The sequence below is a fragment of the Pan troglodytes genome, chromosome 6 (genome assembly GCF_028858775.2).
Source record: "Pan troglodytes isolate AG18354 chromosome 6, NHGRI_mPanTro3-v2.0_pri, whole genome shotgun sequence".
Classification (NCBI taxonomy): domain Eukaryota; kingdom Metazoa; phylum Chordata; class Mammalia; order Primates; family Hominidae; genus Pan; species Pan troglodytes.
The window spans coordinates 44,083,033-44,107,235 of record NC_072404.2 but is presented as its reverse complement, the minus strand read 5'-3'; the positions used below and the strand labels follow the sequence as shown (position 1 = coordinate 44,107,235).

General features: G+C 43.4%; 1 protein-coding gene and 1 pseudogene across 2 annotated transcripts in view; one reads left to right on the top strand and one right to left on the bottom strand.

Annotated features, from left to right (window-relative positions):
* Positions 1-6,053: 6,053 nt before the first annotated feature.
* The window catches only part of LOC747736 (T cell receptor gamma constant 1), a 63,902-nt gene continuing 45,752 nt past the window's right edge, over positions 6,054-24,203 (top strand). The window contains exons 1-2 of one of the 2 annotated variants that reach the window (XM_016957291.4): positions 6,054-7,965; positions 8,077-8,394. In XM_016957291.4, the coding sequence (XP_016812780.2) occupies positions 7,920-7,965; positions 8,077-8,394 (364 nt within the window). In that variant the 5' untranslated portion in view covers positions 6,054-7,919. Of the gene's footprint in view, positions 7,966-8,076; positions 8,401-24,203 lie in introns of both variants that reach the window. The other variant, XM_016957290.4, reaches the window with a different exon arrangement.
* On the bottom strand, positions 13,606-15,579 carry LOC107975602 (coiled-coil-helix-coiled-coil-helix domain-containing protein 10, mitochondrial-like; annotated as a pseudogene).

The following is a 24,203-nucleotide window of genomic DNA, read 5'->3' as shown; positions in this document are numbered from 1 at the left end:
GAATTAAAACGGTTAAAACAACAATTGAGAGAAACATAGTTCTGAACACTGACAACACAAAATAACTTATCCATGTAACCAAAAGCTACCTATTCCCCCAAAACTATTGAAATAAACAAACAAAAAAATTAGAAAGCGGAAACTTTACAAAAATTATTCTCACCAATGAGGTTGTCCAAATGTCACCAAATTTATTACAGAATAGTAATAACCAAATTTGTGCATGAACCGGTGATGACATAAGTATCTTGTAAGTATTACTGAAGTTTTTTTTTTTCTATTAAGTTTACCTTCAAGATATGCCTTCAGGATGAGGCTTTCCACTGCACTTCATTATGCAATGCCATGTTGACTTGGTATATTACCTCAGATGTGACTCTAATATGGTTTGATTTGTTATGACGAGACTAAAATGAAACATATCACTTTTTTTCATGTGCATATTGCACCTTATAAGCACAAGGTGCAATTAAATAACCAATTTGAATATTGAAAACATATGTAGTTGTTATAATTTTTTTCTCCTCTAAAATAATATTTTCTTACTTCTAAAAAAATCTAGAAAATAGAGAAAGATTGAAGACAAATAATTTGCCCATTTCCATTGCTCACTGTCTGTATTTCGCACTTTCTACCTGTCGTTTCCTTGCGTTGACCTTTTCTGACCATAGCTGTCACTTTCTTTCCCATTACCCTAGCCCACTACTGGGCTAAAGGTCTACAGAGGGTATAAATGATAGCCCCAGAATATCCCTCTGTCAAAACGTTCTGCTAGCTTTGTATTTGACCACCTTCTCGACAACTTAGCACAACCCTAAGCCCTGCATGTGAGAATGCTGAAAACTGGAATCATGACTTTCAGTTTTTGCCATCGAAGAGAAGCTCAGGAACTGGGTCTGGTCGTGGGAGCCCAGGGACTCACAGCTTCCCTTCCCAAGCCAGACCCCTTTTCTTGCCATGCCCACAACCTTCCCCTCATGGCCATCTCTTTGACTACTCAGGAGGTCCTGGGTGTCATTAGCAAAGCTGAAAATGAACCTTCATTTCAGTAGGAACTCAAGGCTGGGTCTATTTCTCCAAGCCTCTGGCAGGTGTGTCCTTTGCTGGCCCTTCCCAATGCACAGTCTTCACCATTTCCAAGGACGTGCCACTGGCAGAGGATGAGCTGGTCCTGCCTCCAGGCCCTCTCTGTCTGCTGGCCTGACTTAGCCTTCTTCCTTTGGAGACACACACACACTCACACACACACACGCACACACCTGGTTCTTGAAAACTGCATTAGTCCCTATAATTTCTACTTTGTGTGAACCCCAGAGATCATTTACTGGAACCCATCCAGTTTCCAGGTGAAACAACAACACCCCACATTTCTTGAGCATGGTCTATGCAGCTGGGATTGTGCTGCATGCTCTGCTCACATTCTCCTGTTTACTGTCCATGTGGGCCTATGACACCTCTCTTTACAGATGAGGAAAAAGAGGTGAAACAACTTGCTCAAGACTACACAGCTATCATGTTATTTTAGGGCACTGAAAATCTCCTTCTACTGGGACCTCTGGGTGACACGCTCCGATGCTGGCTCAGACGGTGGGCATGGGTTTTTTTTAGGGATTGCTGTTTTGTGTTTGTCCCTTCCTCTGGAGCAAGCAGCACACTCATTGTTCTCTGAGTATAAGATGGTTACATGAAGCAGGAGATTTGTCACCAGCCCGGCCTGGCTTCTCTCCCAACTCTGATTCTCTTTAGGTGTTACAGCCTTGGAAAAGCTACTTAAAATAACAGCCTTACTCCTTCATTTCTAAACTGAAGATAACATTTGTCCTATAGAGTTATTTTAGGATTTAATAAAGCAGTGGCCATAAACCAATTAGTGCAGTGCAAGAGTTTTGCCAGTGTCCAACCAATGATTGCTATTATTGCTAATTATACCAGCAACACTCTTTAAGCCTTTTTCAGAACTCTAGCCATTGGTCATCCCTCCCTTCACCTTGTGGTCAGATTTCTGTCTCTCCTCTGGGACTTCTTTCTTCCTCCCCCATTTCTCTCATCAGTTACCTCCTTGCACCACCAGGGAAATAGCAGTTCAGGCCCTAAGCTGGTCGCTACCATAACTCAGGAAAGTGTGGCTCAGGTCCATAGTTTGAAACAGGTCACTCTGGGCTCCTCTCCCCCAGTCAGGACCAGAGATGTGCTGGGCCACCCTGCCTTCCTTTGGGTCATCCTGTTTCCAGGTCAGTCTCCTACCTAAGGACCTGTGGAGAGGTGGCGAGGCTTTGGGTCATCCCTACCTCACTGCTCTCTCCCTGACAGCTGGCTGGTGGCTCATCAGGCCGGAGCAGCTGGCCCATGTCCTGGGGCACTAGGGAAGCTTGGTCATCCTGCAGTGCGTGGTCCACACCAGGATCAGCTACATCCACTGGTACCAGCAGCAGAAGGGCCAGGTCCCTGAGGCACTCCACCAGCTGGCCATGTCCAAGTTGGATGTGCGGTGGGATTCCATCCTGAAAGCAGATAAAATCACAGCCAAGGATGGCAGCAGCTGTACCTTGGCAGTACTGAAGTTGGAGACAGGCATCGAGGGCATGAACTACTGCACAGCCTGGGCCCTGTGCAGCCTTGCATGCTGCCCCAGCCCTACACAAAAGGACTCTTCCTCCTGATCCAACAAGGCCTTGGGCATTTTCACTTACTCTTGGTCCCTTGGGTTTCCCTGTGGCATAGAAGCAAAAAAGTCTTATCCCCTGTCCCTCACCTCCCCATCTATCCTGGAGGTCTCTTTCCCGGTCCCACTACAGATGAGGCTCTCAGCCTGTGCAGACTCAGTGATCTATATCTCATCGAAAGGGGTCTGTTTAAAGATGCTCCAGTTCAGTGTCTCTGAAGCCTTTGCAGGATGACCTGTGCTCCTGAATGCAGGTGCCACTAGCCACCTGTGGCTATTGAGCATGGGAAACGTACCAAGTGCAATAGTCCAAGCTGAGATGGGCTGTGTGTCTAAAATCATATTTTGAAGATTTAGTGTTAAAAGTGAAATAACTCTTATAATGATCAAAAGTTGAAATGATTAGGTGTCTTGGACTAAAGCCAATAGCATTAAAACTAATTTTACCAGTTTCTCTTTACTTTTTTTAATGCAGCAACTAAAAAAATTTAAGTGTGTGACTCACATTGGTGACTCATATTTACTTCTATTGGACAGTGCTGTTAGAGACTGATCATTTAAGAATCTGACCACCTCCCCTGAAGAATGCACAAATAAAATATTTTGGAAGAGATTTCAAGGGTGGAGGACTTGCTGAGATTTACCACAAAATGGTTGAAAAGCTGAGACTAGAAGCCTACTCCTGTTTCCAGCTTCCAAGCTCTTGGCCCTGAGACTGTTATCATTTTGCAATAGAGTCAGCAATTAGAAGCATAGGAAACATGACTGCCCACTTCTCAGTACTTTCATCCGTGGGCAGGCTGCACAGGAACTGATGTGAGTAGACAGTCGCCATGGCAGGGTGATGCAATCCTCCCTGGATGAGACATTCGCCTTCCACTTCTCCTTCAACAGCACCCCAGTGTGGAACACGTGTGTATCCCAAGCTTCTCTAGACTTTTGTTCTCCTATCTGACAAATGAGGGGGTTTAGCCAAATGTCTGCTAAGTTATATGACTATGATTTTTGTATTAAAGCAAAGCCATACACATAAGATCACTATGCCCACTACCTTCATATAAAGCAGTCTTTTTAAACATAGAATAAATGAAAGAAAAAAAAGAAAGCCTGTGTTACTGATCCTTCAGCACCAAACAGGAAACCCCTCTGCCGCTCTATGTGCAGAAAAAAAAGAAATTCTTTGAAGTCTAAGCTGAATTTAAATGCCTTTTCAAGGGAATGCTTAATACACTGTTGATGAGAATGTAAATTAGTACAACTTCTCTAGAAAACAGTATGGAAATTTCTCAAAGAACTAAAAATAGAACTACCATTCAATCCAGCAATCCCATAACTGGATATCCACCCAAAGAAAAATAAATCATTATATTAGACTGCATTCATATATTTATCGCAGCACTGTTCATAATAGCAAAAATATGGAATCAACCTAAATGTCCATTAGTGGATGGCTGGATAAAGAAAATGTGGTATATATACACAGTGGAGTACTATTCATCCATAATAAATGTGGTATATACACACAATGGAATACTGCTTATCCATACAAAAGAATGAAATCTGTTTTTTGCAGAAACATGGAGGAAGCTGGAGGCCATTATCTAAAGTGAAACAACTCAGAAATAGAAAGACAAATACTGGATGTTCTCACTTATAAGTGGGAGCTAAATAATGTGTACAAGTGGACATAGGGTGTGGAACCAGACATTGGAGGCTTGTAAGGGTGGTGGGGGGCAGAAGGAATACAGATGGAAATTAAGTAATTTCACATCACAATGAGTAGTATCCAGGTGTGGGGTATACTAAAAGCCAAGAGTTTACCACTGTGCATTATATGTGTGTAACAAAATTGCACTTGTACTCCTTAAATTTATACAAATAAAAAACAAAAGCAAACACATTTTCAATGGAAGATTGAAAGTTTATGTGTGGCTTGATGACAGCATAAAAAAGATGAATGAATGTAAAGTCCAAACAATTCTGAAGAACTCAGTCCATCACATTCCTTCACTCGTTGTCCAGCTCTCTCAACTTCTGTTTTCGTGCTAGAGATCGATAATTAAGACACGCCTTGCAGGCCAGGCGCTGTGGCTCACTCCTGTAATCCTAGCATTTTGGGAGGCTGAGGCAGGCAGATCACCTGAGGTCCGGAGTTTGAGACCAGGCTGACCAACATGGAGAAACCCCATCTGGACGTGGTGGCTCATGCCTATAGTCCCAGCTACTCAGAAGGCTGAGGCAGGAGAATCACTTGAACCCAGGAGGCAGGGGTTGTGGTGAGCCGAGATCGTGCCATTGCACTCCAGTCTGAGCAACAAGAAATAATAAAAAAAAAAAAGCTACGCCTTGCTTCTGAAACAGCCCAGCGTCTCTAACCTCTACTGAAGGCTCAGTTCACGGCTAAGGCCTTCCAACTTGTGTGAGAAGGACAGAGGCCGTACAGGAGGAAACTTTCATTCTGTTTTGGAGTTGTTCCTTCATTTCATTTTTCTAATTGTGCTGATAAAACCAAATGGGCACAGAGAGGAGATGCCTCCTCTTCTGCCTGCCCCCTCTCTCAGTGCTTTACTCCAAACAAGAGTAAATTTGGTGAAATGGTGACTATCAGGGTGTGGCCAAATAGAGGAGCAAGCTCCCCAGTCACCTCCTTAGGAACAACATCTTTCATTTCCTCAAGAGGAGACTCTGCCACTGCAGTGAACCTTCACCACCACAAACCTCCACCTTCACTCCTCACCAACACCTGCTCTACTCTTCATGAACGCTGTGACCTTGAGCGAGTTCTTAAATTTCCTAGCCATCAGTTTCCTCATCTCCAAAATAAAGAAAACAGCAATGTCCAAAATTGATCTCCCTCTGAATTATACTACCTGGTTTCAGCCTCAACCTCCAGGGTGATAGACCAGCTTAGAGACCAAGATTTTATCTTTCCTAAGTGATCTCACTTTCAGAGGCATCATCACCAGACTTTTCAAGTTTTGTTTCTTAGAAATGGTCCCAGGTTCTTTCCCTCTCACCGTCTCTTGCTTTAGGGAGCCTCCCAGCTAGTCTGTCTTAGCAAGACAAGGGCATGGCTGGTGCATTGCTGCTGGTGAGCTGGGGCAAGTTCACAGAAGGCAGCATGGGAGAGTATAACAGAAATCACCATCAGTTTCCAAGGGCTTGCTCTGTGTCAGGCATTGCCCTAAACAGTCTACCTGGGCTAACATTTATTCTTTGCAACATCCAGTAAGGTAGGCTGTGATTTTATTCTCATTTGGTAGATAAGAAAACAGAGGCAGAGAGAACTACTCAAAGAGCTCAGGCTTTGCAGCCCGACAGAATTAATCTTAAATCTGTCACCAACAAGCTGTTAAACCTTGACCCATTACCTGACCTGCTTTGAGTAGGGCTTTGTGAAGATTATACTAAATTTATGGTATTAAACATCATAATGGCTACAAACTGCTTGACACATTAAAGGCATTCACTAAGTGTCCATTGCTTGGTAACTCTTTAAAAACTGTATTTTAAATGGTGATGTTTTGTTAACATCAGAACGACAAAAAAATACTACAATGGCCATCCATTCCCTCACTCCACCCTTTCATCTATTCAACAAACACCTGGGAATAGAGAGATAAACAGCACAGGATCTTACTCCCCTGAGAACTCTTAGCTGTCGTTTAGAATGAGAGAGAAATGGGTAAACAGGCCAAGACTTGGGCAGGAGGTGCTAGGAGAGAGGAAGGCACTAGGTGGCGTGAAGGAAAGCAATTTGAAGCATCTCCATCCTGGACTTAATGGGTGAGGGAAGCTTCCTGGGGAAGACTGCCTGGGGCTGAGCCCAGAAGGATAAACAGGAATTAGCCAGGGAATGTGGAGTAGAATGCAGTCCAAACACAAAAAAATTCAAGTCAATCCACAGAAGTGGGTCGTGGAATTCCAGGCAGAGAGTGACTAAATGAAGATGGAAGGACAGGGAGGCGGTGGCCACATCACAGAGAACCTCTTATCCTAAGAACTCTGGACTTCATCTTCAGAGGCAAGGTAGAGAGAGCGAGGACTTTAGAGCAGGAAAAGGACCAGGTCAGTCTAGCGGCCATGGGGAAGGTGGGTGGGAGGGGCCGAGATGGGATGCATGGAGGTGCGTGAGGTGGAGGCAGTGGTGAGCCAGGAAATATTTAGGACGTAGAATCCTCAGGAATTGGAGTGCGGCGAATTAGTTAGAGGGGAGAATTGAGGCTGATGCTCAAGTTCCTGGCTTGGGCAATGTGGGTAGTTATGTCATACAGGGAACTTGGAAGAAGATATGGTTTGGGGGAAGGGAATGAGTTCACTCTGGCTATGAGCAGACTTTGTTTGAGATCCCGTGTCAGACGTACTTGAAAATGTCCAAGAGTTAGCTGGATATGGGTACAGACAGCTTTCAATTTAACTGAGGTCTGACTTAAGATTTTTTTTTTACTTTATGATGGTGCAAAAGTGACACACATTTGGTAGAAAACATAATTTGACCTTTGCTGTTTCCCCAGGACAGTGATATAAGGTTAGGATACTCTCTTGCGATGCTGGGCAGTGGCAGTGAGCTGCAGCTCCCAGTGGGTAAATTAAGCATGGAAATCTGGAACACAGCAGCTTTTAAGGGATGCACTTGGGAGAGAAGTTTGTAAAAATACCTTGGGACGGATTAAATGTCTTGGCTTAGAGAAAGAACAACAGACAATAGGAAACTGTCATTGAGGAGAAGCCGGGATTCAGGAGACGTACATTATTCAGGTAGCTGAGGGAGGGGACAGGAACCTGAATCTTCAACAGAAGCAAACAAACTGGGATGGAGGGCCCAGCCTCATGAAGGTGACCAGAAGGACCCCGTGCTGCAGGCTGTGTGGGTAGCTGAGCAGAGCTAAGCGGCTTGACGGACCAACATCTCTCCAGCTGGTTGAAGACAAGCTCTCAGAAGACAATGCTGCATGTCACAGCCCCAACAACCAACAACACCAGCCTGACAACTTGCTGGGGTGGCCGCCTTGTGGTCTGAGGTGGCCGTCTAAACTATGTGGTCTGATCTCAGGCTGCAGACCTTGCAGGACTGTCTTCACACAGACTGGAAGTGCTAACAGGTGGTGAGGACACCGCTTTACAACGATGCAGGGGGCCCCATGTCACCCTCACCCATGGGAAGTTTGACTTGGTGGACTCAGCCAAGCCACAGAGGTCTAACGCTTCTCTGTGGTGATTTCAGGCTGCCCTGGCAGAAAGCACAGTGCCTGCAGACATGCTGTCACTGCTCCACGCGTCAACGCTGGCAGTCCTTGGGGCTCGTAAGTAGTTTTGCTCCCCCAATCACTTTAGACTGATATTCTCTATTGTTATATATTTTTATAAATTCCAAATTCTTGGTTTATTTACTCCCTCCCATTTTTTTTCCCCAGTGTGTGTATATGGTGCAGGTCACCTAGAGCAACCTCAAATTTCCAGTACTAAAACGCTGTCAAAAACAGCCCGCCTGGAATGTGTGGTGTCTGGAGTAACAATTTCTGCAACATCTGTATATTGGTATCGAGAAAGACCTGGTGAAGTCATACAGTTCCTGGTGTCCATTTCATATGACGGCACTCTCAGAAAGGAATCCAGCATTCCATCAGGCAAATTTGAGGTGGATAGGATACCTGAAACGTCTACATCCACTCTCACCATTCACAATGTAGAGAAACAGGACATAGCTACCTACTACTGTGCCTTGTGGGAGGTGCACAGCAGCAGACAGTTTGAGCCATCCCATTCAATAAATGTTTATTGAGTCTTTGTTTATAATTATGAATTGGGAAGCCACAGTTACCACCAGTGTGCTTGTAAACAGTTTTTAAGATAAACATTCATGTGGTGACCCTACTTGGATTTGCCAAATTCTATCTATTTTCTCAAAGCAGAAGCTTTGCATAAGTCTATACAAGTGACCAGCCTCATCTTTTTCAGGGTTGTACTCTCTCACCAACAGCTTTTCTAGGTCACCCATGCTTATTTTTCTGGTTCAACCTCTCCTACTCATTACATATTTTTTTCTGGCATAATATATACACATTTTTAGTGTGATTCTTTTGTACTAGTCAATATGCATTACATAAGTTTTCTCTGACCTTCCTATTTCTCTCGATTAAAAAATGGATATGACATTAAATGGTATTCATTTTTCTGGAGGTTAACATGTAACAAGTGCAGCATGATCTAACCACGAGCAGGGCAGACTGCAATGACAAATCTATCACATGCATGCCTTGAGTGGTGATGTTTGATTTTGTACAAAATTCGTAAACACTTCCACTAATCGAATCTAAGTCAAAGTCCACTTTGGATTGGGGTTTGAGAAAAAATTCATTTTCTGCAACCTCTGCCTCCCGGGTTCAAGCGATTCTTCTGCCTCAGCTTCCCAAGTAGCTGAGACTACAGGTGCGTGCCACCACGCTCATCTAATTTTTTTGTATTTTTAATAGAGACGGGGTTTCGCCATGTTGGCCAGGATGGTCTCAATCTCCTCCTGACCTCGTGATCTGCCCACCTCAGCCTTCCAAAGTGCTGGGATTACAGGCGTGAGCCACCGTGCCTGGTCATCTAACCATGAGCTTTTGATAGACTACTCTGAGCCAGGCATTATGCACAGCAGAAATTACAAGGCCCATACGCTCTGCAAAGGCCCGAGGTTGCTTCTGTTGAACCACATTCTGCTACTGGGCTGCCATTCATCACTAAAATGGCAGTCCTCAACTTGAATATAACTCATGATTGTAAGTCTCTTATCAATTTTCGTTACTTCTAGTTCAACTCAGGCTTTGCAATTTATTATTGTTGATGGTGTTGTTTTAATTTATGTTTTTGCCATGAAACCCTTTCTTGAAATGTGATCTTACAAATATAAAATAGAGAAAAGTAGATTTCCACTGGGAAAGAGTTCAGAGATGAATGATCCTTAGTCTCATCTTCTCAAATTTCTCTGATACTTTGATTTTTCAACAGCTCAATAATTATCTGAGTATACATATAATGTACAAAGTGGTCAAGACCTGGGCCTGTCATGTCAGAAGGACATAGGTCCAAATGGGGCTCTACTTACCACAGATAAGCTGTGTGGCAAGGCCTTGAGCTTCTCTAGCCCCATTTCCTCACCTGTGAGGCAATGGTCCTGTGGTTATCATATGGGTGGCTGTGAGAACTCCTGACATGATGCATTTCAAGGATTTGGCCTAGTGCTTGGCATATTGTGACAGCCCAGCGTTACCCGACAAGAGACAAAACTAGATACAACAAAAAAATAACAGCAAGCACACATATATAGTCATGTGTCCCTTAACGACAGGAAAACATCCTGAGAAATGCATCCTTTGGCAATGTCCTTGTTGTGCAGATATTGTAGAGTGCCCTTAACACACACCTACATGGTACAGCCTACTACATACCTAGGATATATGGTATAGCTTATTGCTCCTAAGCTGCAAACCTGCATAGCATGTTGCTGTACTGAATGCTATATGCTATTGTAACACTGATAAATATTTGTGTATTTAAACATAGCATAGAAAAGGTACAGTAAAAATAGAATATTAAAAAAATGCTACACATGTGTAGGGCAGTTTCATTATAATTTGTCCATCTTTGACTGAAACATTATTATTCAGCGTATGACTATATATACAAGAAAACATACACACACACACACACACACACACACATACACACATCTGTTTTTTTTTTTTTTGAGATGGAGTTTCACTCTTGTTGCCCAAGCTGGAGTGCAACGGCGCAATCTCGGCTCACTGCAACCTCTGCCTCCCAGGTTCAAGCGATTCTCTCGCCTCAGCCTCCAAGTAGCTGGGATTACAGGCACGCACTACCATGCCCGGCTAATTTTTTGTATCTTTAGTAGAGATGGGGTTTCGCCATGTTGGCCAGGCTGGTCTCGAACTCCTGAGCTCGTGATCACCCCACCTCGGCCTCCCAAAGTGCTGGGATTACAGGCATGAGCCACCACGCCTGGCCCATATACACATCTTTATATATCCAGGGCTTAGTGTTACGTCTATCATAGTGTGGCTATTACATTTTATAGAGAGAATAGCTAAGTATGAAGAAACTCTTACAAGAGGTTATCCCAGATTAATTTAATTCTAAGCTTTTGGTCATGGTTCTCTAAGACCTTTGACTCACTCACAGCTGGACAGGACAGTGGCCTTGTGCATAGTGCAGATGACCATTATAGGGGAAAAACAAGTCGAAATTCATAGTCCTTTACTCCTCCTGCCCTTCTCCTTTTGCTTATGGTGAGCTTCACCAGGAACATTTTCGCCACACCAAAGGAAAACTAGCCAGAGGCAAACCAGCTCTAAGTTAATATTTGCCAATTAAATGGTTTAAATTTTGGATTCACAGAAACACTGACAGCATTTTATTAGAATATACTGTACTGCATATAGTAGGGGCTCAATGAATATCTGTTGAATTGAGATTGATACTTTCATTATTATTGAGGGGTTCATTTTACCTAATGGGTCAACGCGTTGTATGGATGGATGCCCTGAATATTCTGATGATTTGAGTTCGACTTCTTTTCTTTTCTACCTGAGGTGGGTGAGCTACAATGACTCTGAATAATAGAATCAACATTGTATTATCTAGTTAATATAAAATCTGAATAAAATCTAAGGAAATCTTGGAAAGCAATATTTTCATAAACCATATCATCTGTTGCCGAACTCCCCACACATACAAGTACTATGGAAAAAGTAATGTCTACTGCCCAGGAGTCATCTTATAGAAACCACAATTCTAGAAGTTGCTGTACCCACCTGGAAATCCATGCTGACTGTTTTGTCTCGGGTGCTTTTTGCTTTCTGTCCTGTGAAGGGGTTCACAAGGGGCAGCCTGGGGTAGAGAAAAAAAGGGCACAGACTTTGAAATGCTTATCTCCAGACATTGCGCTCATGAGTATTTTTATCTGTGTCATTTCTGTACTTTTGAAATGGTCTAACAGAAAACACATTACTTTTTAATTTTATTTTAAAATTGACTTAAAAAAAGAATTCCTGTTTTATAATATTAAACATATCCCTGCACATTATTGAGCACCTAGAGACAATATGTAAAATGTGTTAGCTAGAAAGGCCTGGAAGGGGCTCTGCTTGACTACTTTTTCTTTCCTCTTCTCTAACAACGTTTGCTTCTTTTAAAAAGCAAAATCTTACTTTTTCTCCTGTTTCCTACTGATCACTGTGCTGAGCTAAAGAAAATGTTAGTGATTTGAATGCTCAAGGCAGCTTATTGGGCTTGTATGTCTTCCTGGAGCACTAGGATTTTTCAAGCCTGTAGATCAAAGGTCTTGGGAAAAAAGAAACAACTTTTTTCAGTGAGCTAACTGAAATAGAAGAGAATGGCGACTCCTACCCACACCTCTTGGATCCTGGACATCAGCTCTGGCTGTGGGGCAAATGGCACTGTATATTGGCCAATGGGGGGAGGATGCAGCCAACTTAAGGCCCCTTTTCAGGGAGGGAATGCTGACCCCACGCTCCTATTTCCCAGCTGCCTGCTGATGTTTCCATTTCTACCCCCAAACAACACCTGCAGGATAGGGAAGACCATCCATGCAGCCCAGGGCGGTCAGACTTTTAAGGCAGAGTTAGGTGGAAAATGGACTTGGATGAGCCAAGGAGGAAATCCTGCAGATGGCCCAATAAGTGGATTATGTTTGACTTCAGATAAGTAGGACAAGCTAGGGAGCCAGAAGTTTTTATTAGTTTTGTTTCACTTTCCACAAAACCACCAAGGTCCCATCTCCAACAGAACAGGATGTGTGACTGTTCCTTGAGTAAAAAAACAGGAAACTGGACAAATCTTGAGAGATCATCATTAATTAGTACTTCTTTAGTTGATTTCTTAATATGGAGGAGCATGTAGATTATTTATAATGCTTTTGTTCTTGAGTTAAGTGAAGGAGTCTTAGGTATTTGTTGACTCATTAAATAAATCACCAACATGTAGTAGACTCAAATAAGAAACATAAAAGTGATATACATTTAGATAAATGATTATAGTGCTTTATGTTTGTAGTGCTTCATGAATTGATAGTATGATTAATCCAATTGTGCTCGTAGTGTTCTTTACAACAATAACTAAGTTTAAAATAGAGAAACAATCTCAACTCTCATTAGATGATTGAGGATAGAGAAATGCCTGTCACATTCATGTCAAGTAGAATTTATCCCCTCACCCCTGTTGCTATAATTGATGTGTCTCTTCTGTAGATCCCTAATTTAATTTCTTGTCACTTTTAAGTCAACTTTTAACTAGCAAATTAGCAAAGTGCTAATGGATTCAGAGAGATTGAATCATGTGCTATACTTTACTGTAGTCCCGTTCTCTTTATATTTTACTTATAAACTAAAGTTACAGAGTAATTATCAAAACTCCATATTTGTGTTCTGAAATTGGCAGAATTTGAATTTGCAGTCCATAGGTCAGCAGATTTCTCTGACTTTCCTTATTTTCTTTGCTTAGCCACAGAAAAACAGAAAAATCAGTGAGTTTACATGTACAGAGTTAAATGTACAGACTATTCTCTGAAAGAGCTCAGTTCTATGTGAAAATGAATAATGTAATAAATATTCTTATGAGTGTAGTAATAGTAGCTATTGTTTATTGAGTACTTCTTATGTGCATGGCACTTTATACTGTATGCTTTATGTCATTTGAGCCTAACAAAATACTATCATTATTATTATCTCATTTTTATAGATATTTTCTTTTTTTAATAAACTCTTTCATTTGCACGTTTGTGTCTTAGGTTATTCGTGGGGTGAGAAACCTCCTCACTTCCAATCCCAGCCATTTGGTACAATCTGGTGTTGTGGTCCAGCTGTCGGCAAAGGGTAGAGGTGGGTGCAGGGCTGGCCCCTCAGTCTGCAACAACCTCTTCAGAGCAGGGAGCTCAGACCATGGTTGTACTTGCACTGCTTCAGGGCCTCGCTGAAGCCTTCACACAGGGACAGGTCACTCTGCGTGGTCGAACAGTCCAGGAACTGCCGGATCTCGTAGGCGCAGGACCCCATCTGCAGGGGCTGGGGGGCAGCGCGTGTGGGGGTCTGCTGGGCAGCAGGCTGGACGGGCTCCGAGCTCCCCCATCTGAAGGCTCAGGTCAGGGCGCTGCCCATGACGTGTCCCACAGCCGAGCCCACGGCTACCCCTGCGGCCATGGACGCCATCTAAGCCATGAGGCTCGGCTGGCCGGAAGGGGCGGAGATGGGGCGGCTGCCGGGGGCGGTGGCTGTGGGGGCAGGTGGGCAGAGGGCGCTGCGGGAGGGGGCTGGGTGGTCGGACCGCTGCGCTGCGGCTTCCCAGAGACACGGTGGCGGCGGAGGGACCCGGGCGATCTTAAATGACAGCGATGGCGGCAGCGGTTCTGTTGCGGGGACAAATGCCCTTTATAGATATTTTCTAAGTACAAATTTGAGACTTTGATAAATTAAGATACTTGATAGTAAGCAGCGAGGCTGGGATCTGAATCCAGGTCTGTCTGACTACAAAATCTATTGCCTTGATCTCTTACAGTGATGAGAAAAACAAAACCAAACACGAACTTTTAAATGGAGACATTTCAGGGGTAAATAAAAAAATTTATAATTCGTTTTATGAGTTTTTTTTTTTTTCACTTGCGGCCTTAAGCTCCTTTCCCCAGGGTCACATGAAGTTAGTTAAATTGATGCTAATGGTGTTTACTTACAGACAATCTGCAGAGAATTCTCTACAGAGAATTTTCTTATGCAATCAAGTTTTTCTGACTTCTGGGTTCTAAGATTTTTTTCTTTTTTTAACAAGAAAAAAAAGCGTAACCAAAACTGTGTTTATTGAGCAACAGAAAAGCAGCAAGATGGAACACAGAGATATTCCCCCTGATTATCACCTTTCTGCTACACTCCGTTACCCTCAGTCCGCTGGGGAGCACAGAAATGTTATCCAAAGGTGGATGGGAAAGGGTGGAAAGGCTGAGACCCAACTGCAGCCTGGCCTGAGATGGCCACATCATGTTCTGCTTCCTGCCTGGCTGCCCAGGGAGGGCCTGGATGGGTAGAGGGCCAAGTCAGTGTCAGGCTGGGAACTTTACATGCTTTTCTCACTTAAATATTGTCATCTCCTTTCTCAGAGGAGGAACCAGAGATTCAGAGAGACTCTGTAGCCTCCAAGATCACGCAGGCATCACTAGTAGCAGAGAAGGGATGTAGAGCAAGTGTGACGGTCCATAAGACTTACTCTCTTCCCACCACACCACACTCACCCAGCAAGAACTGGAATAAATGACAAGGGAGGGAAGAGGGGCTCAGACTTCTCTGTATATTCACAAGGATGTGGAATGTGTTCCTGTAAGTGTACCCAAGTTGGGAATTTGGTCTTTTAAAGAAAAAGGTTGAAGCAGGAAGACTTCCAGTTTACTGGATGAAACATAATGCAGCAATCAAACAGCCCGACTCTTTTGAGTGAATATCAATAGGAATACCACTGTACCATTCACTTGTTCTTCAAAGGAAAAAATGAAACTAATGAGTCCTTGATTCCATGACATAGATAAATGTTCTGAGAAGGAAGAAGTTAATGGATCACTGGGAAGGCTTCATAGAGCCAGAAGATTCAAGTAAAAGTCTTGCCAAACAAGAAAAGGAGAAAGTTCATTTTTGTCACAGTCTGGTTGCAACAGTAAAAACTAGCTTTTGTCATCATCACATCTTCTAATATCGAAAGGACATATTTTAGGAAAAAGCATCCCAAATTTATAGATATGTTGTTATTTATAGAACTTCATTTTTTTAAATCAAACTCTTCAGTGAATTAATTTTTACCACCTCCTCGGGTACAGGATAAATGGGACATTTGCAGCCAGTTCCCTCCTTGCCCATGTTTGCTGCGAGGTGGGGCGTGGATGTGGGGAACCTCTCTGGGGGAAGAGGATGGGTGCAGCAGCCCGATGACTGGTCGTGAGGCCCCACCACACAAAGCCTCCACTTAAAGGGCAATGCTGAGAGCCCCACCACACCTCATGATGGGGAATTCCTCTGTCTAGAGATGTTATTTATTGTCATTCAAGTCAAGGAACTAAAATCCTAAGAAAAAGAGCATACCCCAAAGCCAAACTAGGCCTCCTAACAGTAGCTCTGTGCTCATCCTGCTTCAACAAGGAGGCAGAGTAGAGAGGAAGGAGGTGAAAGATATGGAACCCACTGAGCTCCCACTTTATTCCAGGCGTATTATGCACCTATCTAAGCCAATGCTGGTAGATAGGGATTTCAATTTCACTTTCATAATTGAGGGCACTGGGTGTCAGACAGCAACAAGTCAAGCTAACAGCAGGCTGAACTGGAATTAAAAGCAGGACTGAATGATTGCATGCTCGCCTGTATAGCACGCTATGTGGATTTGCTTGGCATTGAAGAAATAGGTTTTAGTTCCAGCTCTACCATTTACTAGCTGACAGGCCTTACATTACCCCCTCTTCCCCATGGGGAATCCCTTCCTGCCTCAAAATATTGTTTGGATTAAATAAGCCAATGTTTGTAAAAGTGTTTTGGAAATTGTAGACACCATAACAAAGTAAAGAGTTATAGTTTTTTTTTTAACACATTTTCATTCATTCTAATACGATTTCTCACATGAATTATCTCCTAAGGATAGTCAATATTTATGGAGCTCCCACTATAGGGAAGGCATCCTTCTTGATGAAATAAGGGGCTTTAGCAATCCCTACAACTTATGACTTTGACTTAACAAAAACGAAATCTAGCATGTGTTATATGAAAGTAGCAGGTAACAAGTGGTCTAGCAAAGCTGCAGTGCTATATGCTGAGTGATAGAGGTATTTGTTGTAATATCCACTCTAATTCCTCAAGAAAATAGATGGTGGCAAAGAAGATTAAGTGATATTGCTCATTAAGTGATGAGAATTTTTACATACTGGATATTCAGTGGGAGTTTCATTTTGTCCCAGTCTCTGCTGACACTCTAAGCTCAAGAGAATGGTAGTAATACAAAAGAAGGGGACAAAACCAGAGATTCACAGTGGAGGGCAAGCCCCTCTCCAGCAGACATTGGTAATGTCTGAGACATTTTTTACTGTCACAAACAGAGTGAGAATGCTACTGGTATCTAGTGAGTAGAGGCCAGAAGTGTTACTAAACATCCTACAATGCACAGGACAGGCCCACAACAAAGAATTATCCAGCCCAAAATGTCAATAATGCAGAGGCTGAGAAACCCTGGGGTAGTTAGCCATATTTCTCAAAGACTTGCTAAGAGGTAGACAAAACTGATGACTCCAACCTTTGGCCCATGAGCTATATCCAGGCTAATTACAGTAAGAGCTTTCCTGGGGACTCTAATTTTGCAAAGACTTTCTCTGAAAAGCACTGTTGGGATTTCCCTGGAAACCCCCTCCTCTCCCAGTGAGGAGGTGATGAGGTAGCTCTTCTACTTCCACACCAAATAGGACTCTCAGGTCCTACATCCACCATGGGTCCAGAGCAGAGCCCTGTGTGTGGGTCATGGAAGTGTTGGGTCTGTGCCGTGAGCGTTTGGTGGCCAGATAAACCAGTGAGGACTCTCACCTGGAAAAGTGGACAGGTGGCTTCAGGTCATAGCACGCGTGGTAACTTGGACCAACTCTCCCCTGAAATCAGTTAGATAATCATGATGAAATAATAATAACGAAAAAGAATCTTTCTAAAAGTTTCTAAGAGTCAGCAAGATAACAAGGTGAATAACTTTTACCCTGGCAAATGGACTGATTATCATGGTGTCATACAGCTATGGGTAAAGTTCCCATGTGATCCTGACCAATCAGCAACCTCAGAAATGACTGATCTGGGTGCAGGGCCTAAGGACACCCATTTTCTCTGTGAACACTCTTTGAGATTCCCCTTCCTCATCCTGGTGCAGCTTCTCCTGCTCCAGGTTCCCTGTTTCCTCAGCCTTCTCTCGGGCACTCAGCCTGAGCAGACAGGACGTCACAGCTACAGATATGCACCTGTTCTTCACTCTGGGAATGTGAACTTGTTCCGCTACTTCTCAGATTGGCTGAGGGATTTTTTTGAAAATGAATGTCTCATTTCTTGATAACTTTGGTTTCATTGAAAATGCTATTTTGTTTCTAATTGAAATTGGGTAAAAACAATTGAAGCAAGTAAAAATCTTTATTTCATTAGCAGAGATGAAGCGTATATTTTCACTGTAGGGTATTCAGATAGAACTTTTCATACACACTCAGGTACTGACCAACACCAAATCAAGCTTTTGAGGATTTGATATTTACTTGGAAAAAAACCCTGTTCCAGGTCAATTACAGGCAAAGAGCTGCAACCATATATAAAATTCTGTATATAAATTCTATATATAAAATTCTGTCTACTTCCCTTTAGTTCTTAATATAAAATTCCTAGAAAAATAGAAAGACATGATGACCCAATATAATGGCCCCCAGGAAACTAGCATGACATTGGAGCTGAGGTAATGGGCACTTGCCCCATTATCATGTCTGCGACCACATCCTTCCCAATGTGGAAGAGCCTCGTCCAGCCCTCTACCCCAGCTAGGCCTCAGCCTCAGCTTGCAGCACTTCCTGTGTTCCTCAGATGATGCCTCTGTGATCACAGGAAACCAGAAAGGGAGTCTGATGACTATCAATTTCACCCCACAAATGCCAGTACCTATACCCCCAAGTGTCTGATTTGACATCATTTCCTATTGACTTAGGTTCCTATTTAGAGACTATGTTTGTTGAAACTGCATGATTATTTCAGAGAGAAAGCAAGGTCCATTATTTCATTTCTTAGAAACTTCTAGTCATGGTGAAATGCTCAGGGTGAAGATGCCAGCAAGGAACAAGATGGAATTCATATCCACTCAGTTCCCACTGGCTGCCAGAAAATGGGATAGATGTTCTACATGTTCAGAATTTCAGGTGATTGTCATAAGAACCTGGTAAATAAACTTATTCATGAAAGAAATAACTGATGTTTAGACAGGGGCAGTTATCTGTCCAAACAAATAGTTCATGCTCTTTCAAGTGCACTATTGGGCCACTTTGAATACCCTTTGGGTTTATTAACTTAATGGAAATAGGGCCAGGGGCAGTGGCTCAGGCTTATAATTCCAGCACTTTCAGAGGCTGAGGCAGGCATATCATTTGTCCTCAGGAATTCGAGACCAGCCTGGGCAACATGGTGAAACTCCATCTCTACAAAAACACAAAAATTAACCAGGTGTGGTGGAGCTTGCCTGTAGTCTCAGCTATTCCGGAAGCTGAGGTGGGAGGATCACTTGAGCCCAGGAGGCAGAGGTTGCAGAGAGCCAAGATTGCAGCACTGCACTCCAGCCTGGGCTACAGAGCAAGACTCTGTCTCAAAAACAAACAAAACTTTATAGGAATGAACTGTGGCATTTGTGGGTAATTATGCGCTGGCCCGGATTTACTGCCTAGTCCTGCAGAGCTAGGTCAAGACAGAATGGCCAGTGACTCAAGAAGCCATGGCTAAAGGGTCATGCTGAACACACATTTGGAAGAGTTCCCACCTCCCACCCCACCCCCACCCCGCTCCCCACCGGCATTCTGCCTTAGGACCCTTCTTCTCACTGGAGGGGAAAAGGCTAAGAAAACAGAAAACCCTCTCTGTTCTTGTGAACTTGCTTTAGCAGATAATATCATGGGTGGGATACCTGGAGAGGGATCAAAACCTCATGGCCCAGACTTAAGTAAATGATCAAAATGTGTAATGAGGATCATGTTTTGGAAATGTGGCCGACATATTTTTATTCTCTAAAATAAATCATGTCACCTTTTGTCCTTTCTTTATTATAGCTAATCCATGATATTTACTACCCATAGAAAGAGATGGTAGTTGCCCAGAACAAACTCACTTTTTTTTTTTTTTTTTTTTTTTTTTTTGAGATGAATTGTTACTCTGTCGCCCAGGCTAGAGTGCAGCGCACAGGCGCCCACCACCACGCCTGGCTAATTTTTTTTTTTGCATTTTTTTAGCAGAGACGGGGTTTCACCGTGTTAGCCAGGATGGTCTCAATCTCCTGACCTCGTGATACGCCCACCTCAGCCTCCTAAAGTGCTGGGATTACAGGCGTGAGCCACCACAGCCTGCCACAAACTCACTTTTTGAATTAATTGTGAGATGTTGGGCTTGAAAATCAGGTTCAATTTTTTTTAAAAGAGTTTTCTATAGTTGTGATTCTGTCATTCATAGGTCAAAAGGCCACACTGGCAAAGTAACAACACAGAATTTTATTACAGCTGCTAGATATGAAGACTCAGCATATGATATCGGTGACGTTAACACCCTCCCAGGGAGAAGCGCTGTTCCTTCTGGTTGGGAAGTGCGAGCCGGTGGGGGGAGAGAGAGGAGTAGAGCATTACGTGGAGGTACTTCCCGGTTCCCTTGCGTCTGAGGGCCTTATGTCAGAGGGGATAGAAAGCCCAACGGAAACTCAAGATAGACGAAGGAGAATCTGCGAGTGTCTGTCTCCTGTCAAGCTTCCCTAATACGGCCCTGGTAGAACTTCATCAACAGTGGAAGGCATTTGCAAAGGTGAGCCCAAACCAGCACCCCTTTCCACACAGGCTGTCCATGTAGAAGGCCCAGATGCTTCTCAGGGTCTCTGAGAGGATACAAAGCTACTGAGGGGGCCGGAGGGCACAGCACCTGGGATTTGGATGAGAAGCTGCAGGAAGGGAACTTTGCACCCCAAGGGCGTGGTGTGGAGTCAATACTGGCAAGTTCAGTCTGTTTTTTTACATCAGCCGGTTCAGAGGAAGAGTGAAATCCCCGAGATCAGCAGGGCAAAATGCTGGAAGTTGTCGAGGATGCAGAGAGTAGCAGGAAGACACCTCTGAGAACTCACTCACACACCCTGCCCCTGTGTAGAGATGTCATCCTGGGGATGAGAAGGAGGAAGAGAGAGAAACTCAGAAAAGCCTAAGCAGGCACCACAAAGAGACCGAGCCCGTCTGAAAGAGGCTGCTCTAACCTGGTGGAAACTGTTTTAAGTTGGTAAGTTTAGTGCCTCCCCACAATATCAGAACGAGCAAGAGACGACAGGTATAGGTTGTGTACATTTCCCCTCTGCGTTGAATGATAGCGTATGCGTGTTCCACCACTGTGCCCTGTTCAAAGTTAGCTGGGTGGCTGTGCCCTGCTCAAAGTCACTTGGGTGAGGGGCGCCCGTGGGAGCCAAAATCCCATCTTACACCCACCCCCTGCACACTCTGGAGTTGGGCTGTGACATGCTGGAGAAAGGTGTCTTTGTCTAATTATTCTGCCTAAGGGCATGCCTTTTGTTAATTAGTAAAAAGCCTTATTTGTGCTCTGCAGAGTGGGGGTGCTGTTTAGGAGGTAATTCGTGATAGAGCCACACAGACAAGATAGATTCAATTTAAATAAATTGAATCTATGAAGCTTCCTAACTCCATGGAAACACAAAATTAGTTTACACAAAAATAATCATTAAAGAACTAATGAAAATAATGTTTGAATTCAGCCACCAGACATTACATTCCACAGCCTTGAGAAAAACTGATGAAAAAAAAGTCATGAAAAAAAGTCATTCGCACAAGTGACACCATGGTGTGAAGTCAAGGAGCGCAGACTCTGGAGTCAGAGGGCTTGAGTCAACCTGAGCATCTTCAGCTCTGACTATGAAGACACAGCTTTGACTCTCTGTGTTGCAGAGATGGTAGTGCCCACTCCAGTGACGCTTGTGAGGGTTAGTTGAGATAATAAATACAAAATGCTGAGCATCAAACCTGGAGTAGAGAAAGGTCTCAAGTAAGTACTCATTACCAGTATTTGTTATTTAATTTCACTTTTGTCTACATTCCCTTGTGTGAAATGGTTTGGATAGTTAATCAAGGAAAACTTTCCCTCAGGGACATTGCTGATATTGCAATCTTCACTAGATACACTTATCTCTACCTCCGCCTCCACCTCCACCTCCACCTCCATCTCTTCTCTGTCTCTATCTCTATCTTCCTGTTGTTTATCTATCTAATTATTTATAAATGAACTGGTGGGTTTGTTGTTGTTGCAGCCTGGCTAATGTTATCCAGACATATCTGAAACCTCATGAGTGGCATGGAATGGTAGCCCCTGCTTGAACCATTTACCTCCTTTCCTAACACCAACAATCACACACACCTGACACTGACCTGAAGCCTCTGGCCTGTCCTCGGAGGCAAAGACTGGGTAGACAAGATGCCTGGTTACCAGCAATCTTCTGCAATTTCCTCTGAGCTATTGAGATTGCTTTTCTCTTTGCTCAAATTATGTGAGAAACTTTTAAAAAAGAATTTAATGTGCTCTTTTGATATTTCAGGTGTTCATTCAAAAGCCTATGTTATTCTCTGTCTCTCTCTCTCTTTTCCTAGTTGGGTAATCAAAATGGCACAATCAGAAATATTTATATCTGCAACAGAAAAGAAGAATAAATTTATTCATGCACAAGTACATTATGTACATATATATGTTTGTGTATACATATATCTGTATAATTGATATATTTGGGAGAAATAAAAGGTTTCATTAAGCACACAGGTTCTAGAGTTAGACCCTCTGTCGCAAATTACTGTCCTGTCACTTAACTCCTGCCAGAACAAAGTGCATACTTGAACAAAATGCCTGCTCTGTAAAAATGCCTTGATCTTGAATAAAATGCCTGCTAGGTCAAAGCTTCTATTTTCCCACCTAGAAAATGGGAACAATAATAAGAACCCTCACTTAATAGGTAATGGACAAAGGTGCTTGCAGCACAGAGCCTGCTACAGACAATGCCTTCAATTAATGCAAACTATTAATATTATGAAAAGTGAGTATCTGTTTTCTGACAATGTTTTCAATAATATAAATTCTGCCTTTGTTCACTTTATTTGTTTGAAAAAACAAATAAAAAACCAAACAAAAAAGTGTCTTAAAAGTGTCCATTTGTCTTTCTTCTTGACTCCTAGTAACACTTTCCTGTGTTTAGGGAATTTTCACCTCATGGGTTTTGGTGAGTGAATGAATTCATCTCCCTCTACAGAAAAGAAGAATGCCTGATGCATTTTCTCAGCCTTTATTCCAGGTAGTCAGGTAGACTATGGACTCCAGCAATTAGATACACTCCTCACAACCCCTCCATTACACACACACACACACACACACACACACACACACACACACGGCTGCTGGAGTTGCAGGGTCTGGAAGGAACTGTCTGGCAGGGATGGAGTGTGCAGGGTGCCTAGTGAGTTCCAGGGTGGCTGTGGCTGCCCTGGCTGTGGCAGCACCAGGGCTCTCAGCCGGGCCCTGCAGACTGGCTCAATCTGCAGCATGGGTGCTCTCTCCTACTTCCCATTCCCAGGACACATCCTGTGCAGGGGAAGAGTGAGTCCTTCTAGTTGTAGCCACAGGCCCATTGGTCTGCTGACCTCCACCTCCTCAATATTCGACTCCCCAGCATTGAGTGTCTCAAAAATGGTATTTTTCAGAAAAGAGGGTGAACAGGGCAACTGCTTTAGGAGAAGCCATCCGAGCCAGCTGCTTCCTCTCCTGTCTCCTAGGGAGGACCCAAGCTGTCGGAGTTCATACCTGTCCCACACAACATGAGCCAGAGCTGCACAAAAGTGACAGGGACAACCACTGTCCAAGGTTAAGGGAGCCCTGAGGCACCAGAAGATCTCCAAGAAAGCCACATGGAAATCATAAAATGGAGCTGAATGGAGGAAAAGAGAAGTTCTGTAATGTGGAAAAATGAAGTACTAACAATATTTGACTGTTTTCCCTTGATTTAGCCAGGTTACTACTTCAAAACAGTCAGCAAAGCATTTTAACAATGAAAGCTGTTGGGGAAATTAAATGGCTGGAAGTGGAGGGAAACTGTGCATGGTGGTGCATGCCTGTTGTCCTAGCTACTCAACAGTCTGAGGCAGGAGGGTGGCTTGAGCCCAGGAATTCAAGGCTGCAGTGAGCCATGATCACACCACTGCACTCCAGCCTGGCCAACATAGCAAGACCCTATCTCTACAAAAATAAAAATAAAAAGTAGAGGGGAGATAAAAATGTAGTGGTAGTAGTAGTAGTAATAATATCTAATAATTACTGAAAATTTACTATATGTCAGGAACTATACTAGGTGTACTTGGCTATTTAGTCTGCATAAAATTTTAATACCAGTGTTATTATTGTATCCATTTTCGGATGAGAGATTTGAGGCACAAAGAGATTAAGAAGTTTGCACAGGGTCAGGCAGCCCCTATGTGATAAAGATGAACAGTTAGACATTAAAAAATGTTTTGGTTGGGTGCAGTGGCTCATGCCTATAATCCCAGCACTTTGGGAAGCTGAGGTGGGTGGACTGCTTGAGCTCAGAAGTTGGAGGCCAGCCTGGGCAACATGGTGAAACCCCGACTCTACAAAAAATACAAAATTAGCCAGGCATGGTGGTGTGCACCTGTATTCCCAGTTACTCAAGAGGCTGGGGATGAAAGGAT